This window comes from Paramacrobiotus metropolitanus, unplaced genomic scaffold (assembly GCF_019649055.1).
Source record: "Paramacrobiotus metropolitanus isolate TYO unplaced genomic scaffold, Prichtersi_v1.0 Parri_scaffold0000006, whole genome shotgun sequence".
NCBI classification, from domain to species: domain Eukaryota; kingdom Metazoa; phylum Tardigrada; class Eutardigrada; order Parachela; family Macrobiotidae; genus Paramacrobiotus; species Paramacrobiotus metropolitanus.
Genome location: NW_026570226.1, coordinates 1,750,501 through 1,770,819, shown reverse-complemented (window position 1 = coordinate 1,770,819; position 20,319 = coordinate 1,750,501). Strand labels below are relative to the sequence as shown.

At 42.3% G+C, this 20,319-nt stretch overlaps 2 protein-coding genes across 9 annotated transcripts; one reads left to right on the top strand and one right to left on the bottom strand.

The window, feature by feature from the left end:
* The first annotated feature begins 5,398 nt into the window (after positions 1-5,398).
* LOC129581859 (uncharacterized) lies at positions 5,399-8,026 on the top strand. The gene is made up of 5 exons (XM_055473130.1): positions 5,399-6,133; positions 6,235-6,357; positions 6,477-6,631; positions 6,997-7,371; positions 7,511-8,026. Exons 1-5 carry the CDS (start codon positions 5,744-5,746, stop codon positions 7,602-7,604), a joined length of 1,137 nt encoding a protein of 378 aa, XP_055329105.1. The 5' UTR covers positions 5,399-5,743; the 3' UTR covers positions 7,605-8,026.
* Positions 8,027-8,092: 66 nt separating this feature from the next.
* Positions 8,093-19,933, bottom strand: LOC129581855 (uncharacterized). 8 transcript variants are annotated; one of them, XM_055473126.1, is made up of 10 exons: positions 19,384-19,933; positions 19,132-19,289; positions 15,894-16,514; positions 15,621-15,672; positions 15,013-15,388; positions 14,570-14,645; positions 14,273-14,502; positions 10,567-13,104; positions 9,467-10,512; positions 8,093-9,208 (listed from the first exon to the last, which is right to left on the bottom strand). In XM_055473126.1, the coding sequence occupies exons 3-10, from the start codon at positions 16,463-16,465 to the stop codon at positions 8,645-8,647; spliced, it is 5,454 nt and encodes a 1,817-aa protein (XP_055329101.1). In that variant the 5' UTR covers positions 16,466-16,514; positions 19,132-19,289; positions 19,384-19,933; the 3' UTR covers positions 8,093-8,644. The 8 variants fall into 8 exon arrangements, with proteins under 8 accessions (XP_055329101.1, XP_055329099.1, XP_055329100.1 ...); XM_055473124.1 differs by having other exon boundaries at positions 8,093-9,681; positions 9,763-10,512; XM_055473125.1 differs by having other exon boundaries at positions 8,093-9,672; positions 9,763-10,512.
* Between the last annotated feature and the right edge of the window lie 386 nt (positions 19,934-20,319).

The following is a 20,319-nucleotide window of genomic DNA, read 5'->3' as shown; positions in this document are numbered from 1 at the left end:
CACTACTACCCACTACCAATCAAGTGGGCGAGTAACAGGTACTGTAAATGACTGTCTAGTAGATCAGTGATTGTTTGTTCTACCATTGATTAGACCGAACTACAATACCATCAATGCATCACTGTCCAGTCCCCAGAGTCCGTTAGATGAGTGAGTGACCGAACTACCACCACTGTCCAGTGCACAAACCCGTTAGGTCAGTGATGGACCGAACCATTGTTCAGCGCACCAAATAAATCATTACCGCAACTGTCCAGTTAACACGGCCCGTTAGGTAAACGAGTGACCGAATTATCACAAAAAAGAGGTCCCAGTAAAAAGCTCCCGCTAAGTCAATGAGTGACCGTTACGTACAAATGTTGTGTAGTGCAAACGTTCTGAGAATTTGCAGATTAGTACGTGGAAGACAGTCGGATTTCGGTTAAGTTTCGTTTCGTAAATTTAGAATAGTCCTAACATGCAGCATGACCCACACTTCCCACAGTTTATCCCTTAAGCCAACCCACAGTTGACATCAAAGTTTATCCCACAGTACGCTTTACAGTTTGCACTTAGGCTTATATCGTAGTCCGCAGTTTCTTACAGGGTTTTACTGAAACCATGTAATGAAAAGATTTCACTGAAATTTGATGTACCTCGGTTTCACCTGAAGATTTCACTAAATTTGATCTGAAATTTGAGATTTCTGGTTTTTGCAAATTTACAGTAATAGGAAGGTCGTTATAACCACGCTTTGCAACCTAGAGCGAATTATTACCGCGCCTTCTACTGTGACCAGGAGGTCATCCGTCGGCACGCGACAACAGCGGGGCTTCCAAGAGCAAGAGCGGTGTTGGGCAAAATTTCGTCGGCCATAGAGTGAAATATCCTGTGAATAACGCCCTTCTTTTCGTATTCTCTATGATGCACACATTCGTTAAAAATCTTTATTTATGGAAAGGCTGAAGAGCTTCTCTCTTCTTGATATTCTCGGACCGTCGCATTATGAATGTTTTGAAAGTCGGGACCTGCTATGTCATAAATTGCTTTCTCGAATCCTTCGGAAAAGTGGTGCTCATCCTTCATCCAAATTCTCGAGTAATGGAAATGCTAAATCATATGGCTTCCGCTGACTCCAGCGCCGGAGGGCTGCTTGAACCCGAAAAAATACGATATTTGTCGGTACGGAACACAAAATTACCGGTGCGGTTCTAAATTTCTAATATGGGTGTGTAACACTTTTACAGGTACATTGACTTTTTGTCCATAATAAGTTTAACCGCTGTATTAAGCAACAATGAATTATGTAACAATGTTACGTTCGCATAAGATAGCTTATAAATTCAAAATGGGTGCTCAAAACGACCATAAGGCTATAATAGATGGTGCGAAAAAAAGTGCGTGTAATAGACGGGGGCTTTAGGGGTTGCCTATAGCGGTTTCCTTTATGAAAACAATAGAAAAAAACATAATTATTAGCATAAATAGCGTGCAAAGTCTACAAAATGTCAAGAGCAGTTGTAGCTGATCCAGAAAACTGCCACCTAGCAGAGCTTACCCAGGACGATGCCAGTCAACATAACCTGTAATTTATCTGATAAGATCTTCAAAAAATTACAACAAACTGTTTTTCAATTAGTCATTAGGTTACTACTGGAAACTCGCGGTCTATTTTAGAAGTTTCGTTTTGGAAAGTCTCTTCTTATTACACGATGCCAAAAAATCCGCAAACAATCTCTTGTCAGATACCTATGCGCATGACGCAAAGCCGTGGGAAGCTGCAGGTGAATGAGGACCATCGCATGAATCTACTTCTGCAAGAAGGTAATGCAACAGGTAGTTCTCAAAGATCAATCAAGTACGCCGTTGTTAGGACCAAACTTCTGATAGTACTGTATATATACAATTTCAGAAAACACCGGAAACATCAAGGGTACCGGTACTGGTAGCAGCGAGACGCTCCAAGTACCAACTGCTGGTTTCTCTGGCGGTAAGATGCTGTACAAAAAATGAATAGAAATAATGACTATTATGTTACTTATCATAAACCAAAACTGTGTTCAATTATATGAAGGTGATCCTGTTAGTCGCAGCAGCTCAGCTCTGTCAATGCATTCGCAAACTGAAAGCGGGCGCTCAAATGAAGGCGCTAACGTCACGACCCCGGACTCTGGTAATACACATGCATCGTGCATGCACTTCAGCAAGTAAACTGGTAGCTCTAATTATGCGGTCACCGTTTTTTATTGTAGACCACCTGACCACAGGAAACGAAGAAGATCGTTCTTTTACGGATAACACTGGGGGCGAATGCGAAGATGATGGTTTAGATAACACGTTGTTAGGAGTGAACCCCCAAACACATGATTACGTTAATGGCTACAAAGACGTGCCTCAGGAATGGTTTGCCATGGTAATGGAGTCATTAAGCGCGCACAAAACTCTTGCAATTCGTGTCGAGATTTTTCATTGCTAAGACGCGGCTATAAGTACCTCAGTTAAAAAAATGACTATAACTACGCACTATTATAATTTTATATGCAGATGGCATATGCCGCCGCATAGTTCAGTCAGCAGTTTAGTTCATAGGTCACGACACAGTGCGCTACGCAGTGTATCCCATAGGCAACTGTGCAGTTCGGCATCTGTACATTCCGTATACACAGTCACATACAAAATACAGTCATACAGTTTCTATTTTTGCAGTAGACTGTGCGTTATATAAAAAAGTTCATCGTACTGCACTAAGAAGCATTAGCTGGTAACATAGTACTTGCAATGTACTCTAGTATGTACAGCATATTTCGCAGTAGGTACTTGCTCTAGGTACTTAACTGTATTTTCGTTGAAATACAATAGGTTAATTGAGTAAGATTCCATAAGTAGTAATTATGATATAAAAATTCATAATTGAATTATGCATTTGAATTTAAATTAAAATATTTAAACTACTGCATGTTTAGAAGCAAACGTTATTGAAGATCACTTGGCACGGTGGGGATGGGCGCAAATAATTTAGTATACATATGAATAACAATAATGTAATGAAATTTATTGTGCTCTACGAGGCTCACCGATTTCGACTACGGACTACGGTATATACTGTGAGAGCGCCCGCTAGGTAACTAGCAGCGGTTATTCTTCCCGATCTCAACTTACTTAAACGGAAGTTTCCGTATGCTTCCTGTCTAATGTCGAGCCGGATTCTGCGGTGTGGAACGCCTTTTTCCAAACGATCAACGATATCCGCTTTTACCTCTCCGGAGATGCTCTGAAGGTGAATGTCGTCCAGCGGATCATGGTCATAATGCGCTATGCAGTACTCCACCTTGAATTTCGCACTATCACTACTGGTCATTACCTAAAATCATCCCAGAGTATTTAGGACGTTACATTGCTACGTCATGCTTCGCTGCGCCATTTTTGGGCACGTTTTTCAGATTGTCCGGCACCAGTTGCCAGCATATTAAATTTAATATTTACGATCGCTACGATCTAAGTTAATGCGCTTATAGAAACAGGTTTGAGCCACATTATAATGTGGCTCAAACCTGTTTCTATAAGCGCAATAACTTAGATCGTGATAAACGGGAATTCAAACGACATTTTACGTGGGAGGGACGAAACCGCAATAGCTGGACTGCAGCGCATTTTGGAAGTGGTCGGCTCTAGTTTTAATATTCCTGTAATTTGTTACAAACTCAAATCATAGAAACCCCAGTTGTAGATGCTGTTAAATAGATTCAGTAATCATATAGAAGTTAAAAAAAGTTAAATATATTGTCTAGTGGTTCATGGGAATTTTTTAAATGGACGCCGCCAACTTGGCGTGAGCGGGGTGTACTTTGCTGAATTAAACGACAATTTGTAATTAAAAATGAAAAGGTTCGATTTTTTTATTCTAGGACATCTTTCAAATCCACCCATTTTTTCCAAAGATTACATAAAAAGGCAAAGTTTTGAATAATGCTTTTCCATGGAATAAACAGTGTTCTTTCGAACAAAACTAAAAAAGCATCAATCAAGCACCGGAAGGCCGCAGTGCACTCTATTAAGTCAGACCGACATTTTGTTCAGCCATCCGGTATCAGCCGGGTGCTTCATTCTTCCGTAAAGCTGTACAACTATGCACTTATTAAGCGCTATATTGGCGCTTAGGAAGCATCCACGTATACCTGCAATACGATAAAAAAACAAAGAAAGCGTAAAGATGCATTGCAGTACTTTTATAATTCATTTACACAGCTGCCCGAATTTGGCGGTGCAGGGAAGTGGTACGAAACACAGCACTAGTAGCTGTACTGCCGTCTGTACGAAGAACTACAACGAGGTGACCTATGAGGTCACGCATTTTGGCAAGCTGGACTGCAAATGCTTAAATTATGGTATGAATCACTGATCGAGAACACAAAATGATAGTACCAAATCAGAACGATATCTAACCTTAATGAAAGCAGTACAATGCAAGGAATCTGCGCCGGCGCTGTTTTGCAACTTTGATTCCGGAACTCGGGATGTTCTGTGGCAGACATACTGCTCCTGCTTTATCCCAGCGCTTGTCACATACAAGCCACCCCATTTACGGAACTGCGCGTAGGTTTCGGTTTCGACACGGGATTTCCAAAGGTCGAATTCGGCATCACTATTCAGTTCAATAAGCGATATTGTGTACTCCTTTAAATTATGCATTTCGTTCAGATGGGCGATTAGCTCCGACCGACGATTAAATTTTGTGTCGCATTCGGCTTCTTGACAGGAACATGCTGAAGGATAAGGATGCATATGGTCACTTTATTACATTTATTAATAGTGATCTTCTTGACAGAAAAGATGCTTATGTATTTTTGGCTGGCTAAAATTTATTACGTTACTTACTACAGGCTGCAGGTTTTTCGGAATGAAATGATTTCATATGCCTTGAAAGATTGCTTTTCTTGCTAATACTTTCGGGGCACCATTTCGTTCAGTGCATATAAGACACTCCATAATGACAAATTTTTTATTTATAACTAGCTGTGACAACCCATGCAAGAAATATTTGCAATGAAAAAAGGGACACTCAATACGTTTTGTTTTTTTAAAAATCGGAAAAAGCTGTCACTTGCATCAGTATCTTATTATCTGTACATGAACCCAATACTTTATTATTTATTTATTTATTATTATTTATTTCCCAGGGAAATAGTGATTTTATGCCGGACCATCTCCAAATCAGCTGTAAGTGGTAGTGAGTTAGATTGGAATTACTCAAGTTTCAGAAAATCGCTAAGTTCCACTACGTGTGCCGGTGTACGAAATATGTACGCATCGTTCCGTACGCATCCTAACGACTCGGTGATGACGTCGACCACGGCAAGAGCCTTTGACAGATGATGTTTAGGTCTAGTACCTAGTAAAAGCATTATGCTAGTAACAAAGTCAAAAGGCGCGCTAGAATTTTTGGAGGTTTGGCAGCTTTCTAGTTTTCCGAATTAACAAAGTACTGGTTCGCCGTTTGCAGTGATCGTTTTATGGGCAATTGGCAATATTAATAGTTTACCTAATGTGATTTTAACTTTATCGTATGTATTTTAAGGCTTACTTCTAATTCCAACTGTCACATACTAATCCGAACTTTCCGCGTGCGCAAAGCTCAAGATTCTGAAGCTGGACCAATGAGATGCAGGTTTGTTGGTGAAATAAACTGCATTCGATTTTTGAAGTTGGAAGGGTCCAGTGATAAACATCCGATATGTGCTCCTACTCCGTGTGAAATCGAGCGACGATGAGTTCTTCGGTGCTTGGCGCACTTCGTAATCAACTGGATTGGCGATATGCATTAAAACAGGGAAGCGCCGCCTGTTTAGAAATGGATCCTGTGGAGAAACTACATTTTCCTAAAAATGTCGAAGAGGATGATGATGTTATTCTGATATCCGAAGATGAAATGGAAACAGGAGGTGGAACGCCCGACGATGATATACAGCTGCTCGAAGAAACCACCCCAGTTACAACAGCTGCAGCAACAGCAAAACCGCTTGCTACCTCAGCGAACGTATTTCGTGATTCAGGTGATGCTCATGCATTATCCAGTGAACCAGCCGATCTCATTTCCAAAGTGTGCACGCATGGGCCGCTCAGGACGGTTGCAGCAGCCATTGAAACTCTGAACGAAGTAAGAAACAGTTATTGTTAAACAGTTGCATTCGCTTTCTTCGCAGTTTATTTAGTTCGGATTGGCTGATTCTGCTACAGTTTTCGATATTACTTTAACAGGAGATATTTGTCTGTGATTCCAATTGCATGTGCAAAGTATCTCGTCGCGCTCAGGAAAGCATCAATCATCATCGCCGAGAACGTGCCCGTCCTTTGGAAATCGTGAATCACAAATGGCACGGAGTAAGCACTGAGCACAGCACATCAGTTTATTTAAAATTGTATTTTTATTCTCACTGCTCACGTTAAGAAAATCATTCATGTAATTTTACCAGTGATATTGCTTTTTGGTTTTATTTTAGGGTCACTTATTTCTGCATTGTAAATTAGATTCGGAGCGCACTTGCTTGGAATATCTGAAAGTCTGCCAAATTCCTGCGAATATTCGACGTGAATATAGTGTTTACCTGGAGAACTGCCAAAAAATTGGTAAACTCCCTAAACCTGGAAAGAAGTGGTAAGATACCATAGCTCGGAATAAGTATTTCTGAATAAAGCAATATCGAACTGATATTCAGTTTTCCTCAAAAGAAAGGCAGCGCGAAATGTACATTTTTTTTACACTGTTCAGTGTTCAGACTGGTATTGTAGCAGTAACCAGTAAGCACTGCAATTAGGATGCATTTATTTGAGAATAAGTAATTATGTTAAAGATTAACGAATGTAGGTTGCCGAGAATATTAGCAAAACATTACACTCCTAATGGTGAGGTATATAGGAAAGAAGAAGAGCGTATATTTGTCTTTGTTGTAATTAATCCTGGAATTTGCTTAGACGTTTTTGGCTTATTTAATTATACTGAGCTTTTATTTTAATTTTTAGGACAGTGCAAGATGATTTGGCGCTGAGAGAAAGACTATACCCGTCTCTAACTAAGGAACAAATACGCTGCCAGGAAGGCCTGACCAACTGCACCGATACGGCCGAATGGGAAGTCATCACTCGCAATGGACGAGGAACGGTGACACTACCTCGCGCCCAAAAAGTCCCCGAGACATCCCGTCCGAAGGCGGTTTTGGAAACCGCCACCGAGGAATTCTACGAGGTGGAGAGAGTGATTGCAGCTGAATTAGAAATGGGCAAGATCTCTTACTTAATCAAATGGATAGGCTATCCACTGGAAGAAAGCACATGGGAGCCACAGTCTGCTGTGCAGATGTCGCGTGACGCTGTCGACCAGTTTATCTCCAGTTTTGGGTAGGTCATTTTGGTCCTTTTGAATGGCATGGTTATAAAAATTTTTGTGTTGACTATTTAAAAGAGTTTTAGAACTGCTTAGTTTCGAACTTCAGACTAAAATTCGAGACGATAAATATCGTTCTAAATTATTCCACAGGAAGCCCAACAAGACAAATCCAAAAATCTTTAGTCCGGAAGGCAATACCTTTCTTGAGAAAATAGCGGCTAAAGCTAAGAAGAAAAAGAAGTGATTAAATGTGTATTTATCTGGTGCTTGCCTTGAGCCTATAATATTGTGTGGAGTAGATATGGTGGTGTTGGCTAATTTGTTAAGTTCCGGGGCAATTTGCGTGCTTCCTGATCCTTGTTTTATTGTACTGGTGTGCCATAGTTGCAGTATTATGATTCAGTTCCTCGTTTAAGCTTGTGTTCAGAATATTAATTACTTTTGTGATGAAGACGTTATGAGGATAATTATAGAAGTATGCATGCGATTTCGCACTTGGGGCAGTTGAAACCGAGATATTTTTTTAGTTGTTGATTTGTTATTTAATACTTTCCACTTGTACAGTACTGTACCATAATCTATAGCTGGCGAATTCGAATAACTGGTGCGAAAATATAAACAGACTGGGCTACCTTAGCCTACCTAGTAACCTACATACGTGGATACCACATTCTAATGGCAAGGTTCTCATGGCTTTATTTTTGGCCATTCTAATGGCTTTATTGTTCTCATTATTATTTAGATCATCTTCTTGCAGTTAAAATGCGGGTTTAATTTTTTTTATACAGAAAATGCTTCGAAGTTCGAATTTTCCGAGATTATATGAAATGTTAACAACACAGTGACAACAATATTAATGATAAGTGGTAGCCACTAACCAGCAACACAGGTAATGAGTGACATTTAGTGTGAATAGTGAATATACACAAAAACAGCCATCGCCCAGTAACGTCCACAATTATTGCACTCAACACAATGGAATGATTATTATAGCGCAAAGCCGCAAACTGATCCACAAAACAAGCGGGAACGGCAAAACACAAAGCTGTTAAAAAAAGCATAAAAGGGCACTATGCAAACAATCCAACCAATAAAAAGTGTTAACAATTGAATAACATGAGCAATAAAGCATTGTACCATTCCCAAAAACACTCCATTACGGTCACATTAAATGATTAAACCACGGGTTCATTACACGCACACTGGGAATCAATGCGCTGTTAAATGTCAAAACTAAAACCGACATTTTTAACAAGGCAAGCCAAGGGCACTTAACCGGAAAAACTACTCTTCTATTTTCTGTCCCAACCGCTTCTCCATGTCGTGTTTTGCATCCAAAAAGGGCGTGAAATCGACCTCTACAACTTCTTCCAGCATCAGCTCCATCCATGCCTCTTCCGTAGCGGCAACGTCTTTCTCCGGAATGTACAAATCGTGCTGGGCCAGCAGCGCATCGTTCGACATCTGAAAATCGCTACCATGGAACTGGACGCAATGTCTACGAAATTCTTCAATATCATTGGTGCGGAACTCTGCTGATCCACAGCAAGCCACATCAAAGCACTTAAAGCGATAATGTTCCGGATTCCCCGCAGTAATTTCTATTACATGGAACCCTACAATACCCAACGTCGGATACCACTCCCCACATCCAGCACATTTATAAGGGAACACAGGCGATCCGGTCCGCGTCATAGCCTCGTGCCGGATATGGTCCATGATAACATGCCGCTCAGCAAGTATGGCAACGCAATCGTTCTCTTTGCAGTATTTACACCGATACTTTTTCTCAGTCATGGTCTTCGGGATATTCTCAGCAGTTGTAGCTTCATGCATCTGCTCGTCAACCTGGTGATTTAAAACAAAAGGCACATATAACCCACATTCCTCTCCCATCGCTGAAACCACATCGGAAATATTAATCAAACCATCCTTAGGACATTCACAACCAGAGTCATGCCCATCAGTATCCCTAACAACATTTCCATTAAACAACTCAAAAGTGCTGATCATTTCCGGAAGATCCTTATGCCAAACAAAATTATAAACGGTCTTAACATTCCCCGAACTATGAGTGTCGCCGTCAGTTATACTGAATTCGTGCACCTGTTCGTCCATTCCCGTAGCTGGAACAACCGGACTCGGGTCGCACCGGTTAAGTTTCGCACCATCTTCGGGATTGTTCGGCAATGGATACTCCTCATGCTCCAAAACCACGCCAGGTTCGTCAAAGATATCGGGCTCACTTTCCACAAAACTGCTGTTAGCATCGAAATGTCCTCCTGCCGCTTGTGTCGGCTCAACAACGTGACCTATAATATCTGCAGATAAAGATGGAAAACACTGATCATCCTCGGAAATATCCGAATAAGCAATAGAAACACATCGATCCAGCCGTTTACTTTGTGATCCGGTGGCTGAGTCATTTAGAGAAGCAGGCTCGGGTGAAGGGTTTTTAGCGATAATACTCTTACTCCCATCTCCACTACGCTTTCGACTACAAGACCTCGAGCGCGAACGCTGACGTCGGACATCGACCGAGCAGACCCCGTCCTTTCGAATGTGGTTGTCATGACGTGGGCTAGTTCGTTCTTTTCCCGAAACCTGTCGCTCGTGCGATGACGATGACGACCGGCGTCGGGCTTTTCGATCACGTGGCGGCGAATGTCGACCATGTCGAGCATCCGGTCGAGCCGACCGGGGTGCATTCGAAGACAACACCTGTCGATCCTGACGGTTTCTCGACGACGATGAGATATCGTCTCGACGTCGTTCTCGAGAAGAATTCCTTCCAGATTTCGATCTGTCGTTCTCCAATCCCGTCTGCTCCAGTTTTTTCTTGGGGAGGGGCTGACCTTTCTCCTCGTCCAAATTCTTTGTAGTTACGCTTTTCTTAGTCAGTGAGGTCGACCGCCCCCGTTTCGAAGTGGTCGAAGCCAATACCGAATTCCTTCCAGACGCTTTCTGGTCAACACTCTGGCCAGCAGTAATGTTCGATAAAGCATTTCGAACCGGCTTGGCCGTTGTGGACAACTTCACAGCTACAGTCGACGATCCACAGGCTGGGCCGGTATTATGCACAACCGACTTCGCAGCCGTTTTCTTCTCCATATCCGCAGCTTCCGGAGCAGTGCCGGGAAGGGTTCCTCCTCCTAGAGCATCAGACCACACATTGTGCAATGCATTTTAATGTCAGTGACACTTACTTTTCCGCAAGAGGGCATCAGTGTTCGGCACCGCAACCGAAGTGTAGCTCTGGGATCCTTCACTTGATTTAGTCGCAACTCCAACCGTTTGGACAGGCTGTACTCCAGCATTATCAGTCAAGGCTGCAGTGCCATCATTCCTGTCCTCCAATGTCAAAGCAACTTGCTGCTCACAATGGTGACTGCAATCTTCAGTACCCACGGCGTCTCGACTCGGAGTCCTGGGTGCAGCAGCATTTCCCGTGTTGTCGAAGGTGGGAACAATAGACTGATTACTCTCTTGTTGAGAACTTAGACGCGCCGCTACTCCAGAACTTTGTGAAGTGACCGATGAAGCCAACCCGCCTTCCAGATCAGGTAGCACACGACTTCCGGATGCTTGTTTCTTCGTAATAGTCCCAGATGACTCCGCTTTTCTTTTGGGAGAGTGGACCACTTCGGAGGATGTCACAGGACCCTCCAAGAGGGTGTCAAGCCTCTTTTTTACTAGCAAAGGATTGTTCACACGTTTCTTGGCCATATTCTTTAGCGGTGAAGGCATGACGGAGGCTGACTGAGCACCGTGTCCATCGAGAGAAACGGCAGTCACAGTGCCGGTCACTTCGGGTTTCTTTAATTGCGCAGGGGTATTGCTTACATTTGATTCTCCGGTGCTCGTCGTGGCCGCTGCTGCATCAACCTTTGGGCTATGTGTGCCGGCCAGTAGGAGGGAGGAATCCTTAGATACATCAATTCCATTATCAGCATGCGCTGTTGCAGGCTGCTTCACGCTGTTTCCCGGGGAAGCTAAAGGTCCGTTTGACCCAGCAGAGTCTGACCCAGTGGAGTCTGACATGTCGGTGGCCTGCTTCTCTGACCGATTTGTCACCATTCCGGGATTCTTCGTGATAATCACCGGTATGGACTGGCCCGCAGCAGTATCACAGGATATGTTGCTGTTCTGTTGCGATGCTATATGCGTTTCCGTGCCGGTTACATCAGCATAACCGACGACTGTATTCTCTTTATCGGATAATGTAGCGACTAGGCTGACCTTTCCCGCACCGTGACCAGGTGTCTCACTCTGCTTAGCCGTTTTATTCTGAAGAAGACCACTGGAGGATTTTCCGGACGATATCGGTGCAGCAGCCTTTAGCGCAATCCCGCTTCTTCCGACTGTCGAAGTTTTCTCCTTGCTGTCCGGTTTCCCCGTTGACTGCACGTCGATAATGGGCAGAGCAGCTTCCTTGTCAACAAGTCTCGTTTTGCTTGTTCTCTCCGGTACAGAGCTAATACCACCAGTAGCAGGACGCGATGCAGAAGTTGTCCGACATACTTCCGTACGCTTCTGCGGCACAATATCGATTTTGTGACTTTCCTTTGCTTTCAGCGTCGTGCTGTCAGTGGGACTGCGGATGGAGATGCTTTGTTTCGGACTGGACGATACCGTCTGACTGTTGGAAGGCAGTGCAGCCCTCGAACTAGTTACCGGCTTAGTAGGCGAATTCGCTTCGCTGGAAATATTCCGTTCGGGATGACGTTTAGTGGCCGCTCCGGACACCGCAACGGGCGCGCTTGATTTATCACCGTCTTTAGAAGCACTTTTCGATTGTAAAGCACTAACGGGTGGGATAATCTTGTTCACGCGATTATTAACGGGCACAGGTGGCTGATGTGAACCAGATGTCTTCGTGCCTGTAGTCGGCACAGCTGACTGAGTGGCAACTGGCCGCCCATCTTTAGATCGCACACCACCAACCGGTTTATTGACAAGTGGTGCCACCGGCACTGGTTGACTAGAGTCCAAATGACAGCTGGCCACCGTCTCACTGGTATTCTTAGAAGTTCCACTTTCCAGCGGTGTGGTTGCTTTCACAGAATGAGATGACCCTGTGCGTGGAGATCTGCTGGTTTCCGCTGAAGCCCTCTCGGTGTTTGACGATGTTCCATTCTTCTTACCGTCGCCAGATTTTCCAACTTCCGGAAAATCACAGATTTGATTATTATTTACCTGCGCTGGTTTAGATAACAGTTTATCCACAACAGTAGGCACGTGCACGGAGTGGCTTGAGGTATGCTTTGGCATTGTTGGGAGCGCTTCAGGAGCACTAGAAGCAAGTCCACCACCAGCAGATTTAAGGGAATAAATAAGACTTTGCTCTGTATCCACCACTCGAGGATTTTGCTGCTTGCCTGTAAACTGCATCTGAGCACGAGGCACAGCACTCTGCTCGCTGGTCGAAATTCCAGTACTGAACTTATCGTTATGCGCATCAGCAGTTTTAATGGGTGGAGACTTTATCGCCATCGCTGGCAGTGGCTCAGAAGGAGTGGTGCGGCGTTTCTCGGGTGAAGGCGATTGAGAACTAAGCACGGCTGGGCGCACATGGGCACGCCGTACGTTTGGAGTATGGATTGACACACTCCTCTGAACAGCACATACATATGTATCAGCCTTCAACATTTCCGGGTGTATTATCGAATCAGGGGATTGGTGGCCAAACGAAATGGTAGATTCTCCTTCACTTTCCACAGCAGTTTGGAAGTCCACAGATGGAACTGAGAACAGAAGTATAACAATAACTCAATAAAATGCACACCCTTTTATCCTAAGTGAAAAAGCTGTAAAATTTATGGCAGTCGATGAACAAATGGGCTATGAAATTCAACCACGAAAACTAACATAAAGAAGCTAATGGTAATATTAAAAAGAGGTTCACGTCTGTTTCAAGGCTTTTATGGTGCCATCTAACAAGGTCATAAAAGCGTTTTGCTATTTCTCGACTAAGCGGCTAATAAACGATGAAACGGCACAATGATCGTGAGCTGAATAGTGTTTGCTGCATACAAATGCGTGGTCGATCAAAGTTTTTATCCGCATTGGCAGACATGCCCGCGGCATTTCTCATTCCTGAACACAATAAATATTATTTTTAGCATCTACTATAATGATAACAATCACTGCAAACTACAGTAGCAATTCTAGCAAAACCACGTAGTAACACACTCGCACAACTTGCCAACAAAATGCACTTGCAGAAAATATGCCACCTCTACGTGACCTTAGCCCGTGCTTCAATCACGACCAAATCGACATCCATGCAACTGCTTCAGTTCGGGCCTTCGTGCTCGCAACCCGGAAGGTGTAAAAAAAATAACCATAAAACGACCTCAGACCTATGCACATAATTATAAGGAAATCTTTAGTGAATCACCCAAAATATTATAAGTAAAAGACCACATTTCTTTCTAGAGTAACATAATATAAAACAAATGTGTTCGAAATCCAACTTCGAATTACATGACTCTGCGAATCCCGACGCCATCGGCCTAACTGCAGACCAGATACATAACGTGATCTGCAAGATAAATTTTGAGAATGAAAAAGCTAATTCAAGCTAAGCCTAACTGTAAGCTGCAAACTGTATAGGAATCCCCTACCCATAACACGGACCCTTTAATCCAGTTTTCACCTTCGGGAACCTATTAACGAACTACCAGGGCATTGTTTACTTTTGTCAGTTCTGTGCAAGCCGCTGCGGCTGCGTTACGATGCCCCTGAGCGACTCGAGTGATACACATTACACCACCTTCACCACCTGATTTTCATATTTATACAAACAAGGTAGTGATACCATGGGGTTTATTAGTTTCATGAGAATGGTAAAGATTTGTACCAATCACCCTTGATAAAAACGACAATCAATGAAAACTTTTATAAACCTGCCTTCTTCGGTCGTATATTCCACACGCGGTCGGGAAGGAATGCGCTGACTGTCAACGGACGAAATGCCTTTGCCACTGCGGAATCTGCCGGCATCATTGTCCTTGGAAGAAGGCCCTACAACAACTTTCGCTGCAGTAACGCGCTTAATATTCGAAGACATTGATGTGCGACCTTTTTGATCTGGTTTAGGGCGGGACGATGGGCAGTAGTGACAGTACGTAGTTGTGGGCCTAAATCATATAGTATTCCGTTAGTAAAGAACGCCAGACAACTAAATAAAACCAAGATAAGACTAACTTTTTTGTCGGGCGGGAAGACTGGCGACGATCGGGATGCCTTTTGGGTCCTCGCTGATAATTAAATTCAGGTGCATCTGCAAATAAAACGCAATACTTTACGACAGTATCGCATATCAAAATGAATCTCTGTAACGGCTGTTTTCTAAGCAAATCAAAACAGGTTTTCCGATTGGAATTGCCTCAGCACAAGGATTTTATTTTCGTTAGATATTTTCGCATACCCCAATAGCATAATATTTATTGGCTCGGAATAAGTTGCTGTTCAGAAGCAACAAAAACAAAATTATTTCGTTTTTACGGGTAATTACCACGTATTCAAAAAATTCTAAACACGCTACTTATATCGCAGATGCGCGCACACGAACAGTACAATACACTCAGGTATTTAGACTATGTACTGTACTTAATGAACGTGTCGATAGCTTCAAGAAAAGAACCTACAGCCAGCATTCAGTGGAGGCGAACTGTTTCGGTCACCAAGAATCCTGAAAGGCTCCAATGGAGTGGACAACAAAGGTGACTTTTTTCGTCGGCGGAAAGTGGTATTGAAAACTGCGTCAAAAATGGGTGCACAAGGAATATTTCTAGGTCGGGTACGAGCAGTTGTTGCACTCGTGCGAAAAGAAGCAGTCGCCCAGCTAACGATTTTGTACAGCTGCTGAACCGCATCAAAAAAGCACTTCCGGAGATCATTGTCGCCGCTACCAGGTGCACAGGTCAGTCTGAACACAGCGACAGCCAACAAAGTGGGTATATCAGTGCGATCGAAGTCCAGAATCTTGTTCAAATCATGCAAGGTATAAAAATTTGCGGAACCCTGTAAAATTGCACAGAGAGATTATAGATACAAAACACAACGCCAACTCTCACGACCTACCACAACAAAATCAAAAGGTCGAACACAGATCGAAATTTTCAGCAAACTACGAACAGTATGAAACCAACCGTGTCTAGTCGATAACGTTAATTAATTATAAGTATTTTCTTTTCATCGAAAATTCCTAAATATACTCGATAATCGATTGTACACTGTACAAAATGCTCTCTACCTTCAACTTATCGCTGGTAAAGTCGATGTCCCCGCTTCGAAAATAGTCCGACCTAGAGAAAAATTGTCAATAACGTATCTCAACTGCAAAGGTGTCGACTTTAAGGTACTTAATAATATTAAAATAATACAGTTTATCATAGCATGGTGGAACTATAAAGACAGTTTTATTTATCGTTAGCACTGCCATGATCCTGGTCATCCTACCAGTAGTGAAAGGGTACTTAATTACAATTAAGTACACGTTTTGCATTCGGTAATTTTGACGGCTTACCCTTCTACAATTTCGTTACAATAACGGGACAAAGTTCCAAATGCACTGATGAAATACTTTTGAGCACTCAACAGACGATCTTTATGTAGTCCAAGTCCATTACGAATATAGTCATTCGGCATAAAACATCCCACTGATGGGTCCATCAGGTCAACGAAAAACACCGCGATACAGTCGTGCGCTGCACTGTTGCTAATATTCGCGATCGCTACCAAATAGCGGCGGCGTCGTAACTGTCCAGCAAGATAATTACAGACACTTTCGTGAATGGTCGGCCATATGGGATAAGGTGGCGTTGCATCAGCTGGCAAAGCGCCAGCAACAGCCCGGTCCCATGTACCTTCGTCTGGATAGTAGTCCGCTTCGGAGAGCCTGCACAATTCGTGCATTACTGCCGGCATCCACACACATGTTGCCGGATTGATCGATGAAACTGCCATTCCGACAAGGGCCTCGGTATCAATCCGGTTGTCAAAGATGATCCTGTTCAGTACACCAGAATCAAATTCTCCTTCTCTGCAGTATCGGCCCAAAGCTTCCAAAACAGAGCTGTTATCCAAGTTGACAGACATAGCGAACACAATTGTTTACGACAGGAAAATCTCCTTCAAAGAATCGCACCTACGAGAGAAACAGAAGACCAATGTTTCGGAAACGAATCTAGGAACACTGCAGGCAACATAACATTTTAAGCCTTATATATCAACATAACATTTTAAACATAACATGGATCAACATAACATTTTAAGCCTTATAGTCTTAAATGCTGAATCTGGCCTATTCTTGCGCAAACCGACTTCCCGCTATATCACTGTATAAATTTCGCATTTTGTAATTTGCATAACGCACCATAAACACTACGAAACAGTAGGCGCGGACTATCTGAAAACGATCCTGTTCGTGAGGCGTGTTACGGGTAGAAATGGCCAGCCGTTATGCTACGAAATACTTTTTGACTGCCGACGTACCGCGGACATTGTTTCACGCATTTTATTATGCAACTCCTACCCCCAGATTCTTGCAATTAGACTTACAATTTCTAGCGTTTGATTAATGCTTGTCAGACGCTTATGACTACCCAAACGACACGCACCGTGAATCCGTGACCAACATCGCATTATAAACCATTAATATTAGTGTAGTGTGGTACAACCGTACAAGAACGCGATGAAAACATTAACAGTCACTGTAATACACAAAATACACATAATACACAAACTAATAACACATAATACATAAACCCTGATCATCTGATGGTCACATTCGTTTATTTTTAATCGATACCTCAAAATGCTAACAAATGCAACGTATTACTAACTGCCCTTTCCGATTTCCAACTATCACCGTACTACGAATTCAGGTAAGAACGCAAACAACTTGACCCTGCTGGTCAAATACGTATACACGACACACATAATATAATGATACACGTATTCCTGCATAGCTTCTCTTCCCGTAGGGCGCAGATCATCAATAATAAATTAAATTAAAATAAATGAGCGCGATAAGTAGAAAGGAGCATAATCGCAAAAATCGGTCGATTTGACTTAGCAACGTTTCCGTGTAGATCTCCTTGAAATCTTTCAAACAAAAAAAAATAAAAAACATCGGACCATAAACAGCCACAGGACACGCGGTTAAAGTAGCCTTGTCCTTAAAAATGCTTTTTGAGAAAAACGAGAAAAACGAAACACAGCAACTGTAATGGTTTTAATTAATTATAAAATTGTGGCTGTTAAATAATTAGCATCTAATAGCGGATCAATTAATGTAATTGCAGGGTCCACTATCTCAGTTCAACATTTCGTCCACGGAGCTGATGAGTGGTTAAAATAAATAAAAACATTTAAATCGTTAAATGGTAAATATACTGGGTGATTGCGTTTTTTGACCCGTGGGTAACCGTATGATGACCAAACTGACCACCGGCTTCACAGGGTGGTAGAGCACCGTTTTCCCTATAAGAAAGCGTTGCTAAGTCGTTGTGGTCAACCCGGTCCCCCTGGACCAATTTCACGCTCTACTGAAAAATGCGCTGCTGAGCGATTATGCTCCTTTCTACTTATCGCGCTTCCTGATTCTCATCCTGCTTCTCGCGTACCCCATACTTATAGTTCCATGAGTTTACATAGATACAGCGTAGAGTACGTACTTTAAGGTCTGTACGTATGGAATATTAGTAAAACCAAACAAGTACTTTAATTCAACACAAAGCGCGAATACTACCATCAGGATCAATACAGTACAAACATTTGACTTTTGAGCACCAGCGCGCAGACGTCCCACAAAATACAGGTCTACATTCTACAGACTACTTACAGTACGAGTACTCTATCTACAGCCAGCGTAATGGATGACCATGCTACAGCCATGCACGATGTTGCGCAATGTTCCGGCACCGAGTCGCCGGCACCGGCGAATCCGACATCTTGCATCAACGAGCATCTTCACTTTTCAACAACTTGGCGTTAACAAAAAAACTAATCGTAATTTACACATACTAAGCGATTCAGAGCTCACAAATTCCGTTCAGAATTTACGCAAATATTCATATATCTGCGTAAATTCATATAGTAAAAATATACTATATGAATAGTAAAAATTATCCATATACTAGTAGTAAAAACATACTATACCATCTCAAATAGTTTGACATTTTACTCCAGCAAAAAAGTGTGCAAGAAGCAAAAACCGGACATTTCGTAAGACTTCCTAAAACGTAACTCGTAACTGCTTGGAAATAACTCAGAAAAGCACCATAAAATTAATTCAAATCGATGACGGATCAAACTAATTTAACTGCAGCCTATATATGCACGGCACTGACGGCAGGTACTTAACAAATGCACATCTACAGCACGGTGTAATTAATGTGTATATTATATACAATTGTAGATTACATCTACTGTATATAGATACTGTATATTGTAGGGTGCACCTCTAAAGATCGTCAAAATTATTTAAGTTTTTAAATTACCTTAATTTTAATTTCTGCATTAGACTTCAAAGTGCAGCTACGGCGGTACATAATATCTATACATACTGTACGTTTATTTTCTCAGGTTACTCTGGTAGCTTCTAGAACTGTAACAGTAACTCCTTGTTAGCTTTAGTTACTGTACCTGACCACTGCGCAGGTTTAGTTTCAACTTTCGGCTGATATTTATATAAGGCAATTGTACTTCTCATTACTGCTGTTAATAGCCAGCAGTGCTAATTCCTTACATGTTGCACGTACCTCCGTAGTTTAGTGACTTCAGGACAGTGAGTTCAGGTTTAGTCAGTCGTTATCAGTTTGGCGGATTAATTATCAGCTGGCTCAGCAGCAATAATAATCAAACCTTTCCGTTCTGGTTTTCCAAAATAAGAAAAGTTATGCATGCAATATACTTCGTTCTGCAAAAGACACAAGCACAGTCTATATAAATTCGAGCAGGGTTTGAGTTCTTTAAATTCATGGGGAACACTTTGTGCGAGCTCCCACGAGTACCTGAAGTTGCAACCGTCGATCTTGAGTAAACTGCAACACAAGCGCTTTGTCCTGATCTGCTTCAGCCTGTCTGACAGCTGATTTCCGGTCAAAAATTCGACCAAGATTGCAGATAGCCGAGTGAATTAAAATCGGATAACAAAAGTAACAATATTACACATTTTTGGCGAAAAAGCTCTATCAATTACATCAAATGAAAATGGAATCCTTTCATCAACATTAATGACAAAAGTGATCCCACGTGCCCCAGTCCATTTGCATAGAAACAGAGATAAGAAAAGTCATACAGGGCCACAGGCGTGCTCCACTGATTCGTCTGACAAGTGAGTCACTGCGGAAATCGGAAGATCCGAAAGGTTTTAAATTTAAGCGGCGTGCGCCTGCCGCCTAGCGCCTGAATCTAGTTGTCACAACGGGAAGGTTCAGAACTTCAGACTTCGGTGACCGGAACAACTCAGATTCATATGCACGCCTGCATCGAAGCGAAACTCAGCCTCGAACTGGCTCGAAATTGAACCAAATACGGCAGATGCGTATCAAGTTCAAATTTCAAATTTCAATCAACGTGATTTGTAGCTGTCACCTGGTTAAAATCTTCAGAAACTTCAGATGATCGCAATCCCTTGGAACTGCAAAAAAACGACTGTACATAACTCAGTTATTAAAAAATTTGTTACCCAAATCATCAACGTCAAATTTCACCTTGAGTGAGGCTGCGAGCGAAGCGCTGCATAAAAATCTGAACTTTATTTATTACTGTGATTGCACTCAGTCTTGCAGTAAACAGCAAAAATGTAAGCCGCTTTGGCATTCGTAATTCATTTTTTATTAAATGCTATTAATCGATAGCTTCACTGTTTTAAAAATTAAATTTATGATTTATTTTTTTTGCAGCCCTTACCAGTTAGAAAAATACACAAGAGGGACAAGACTGAC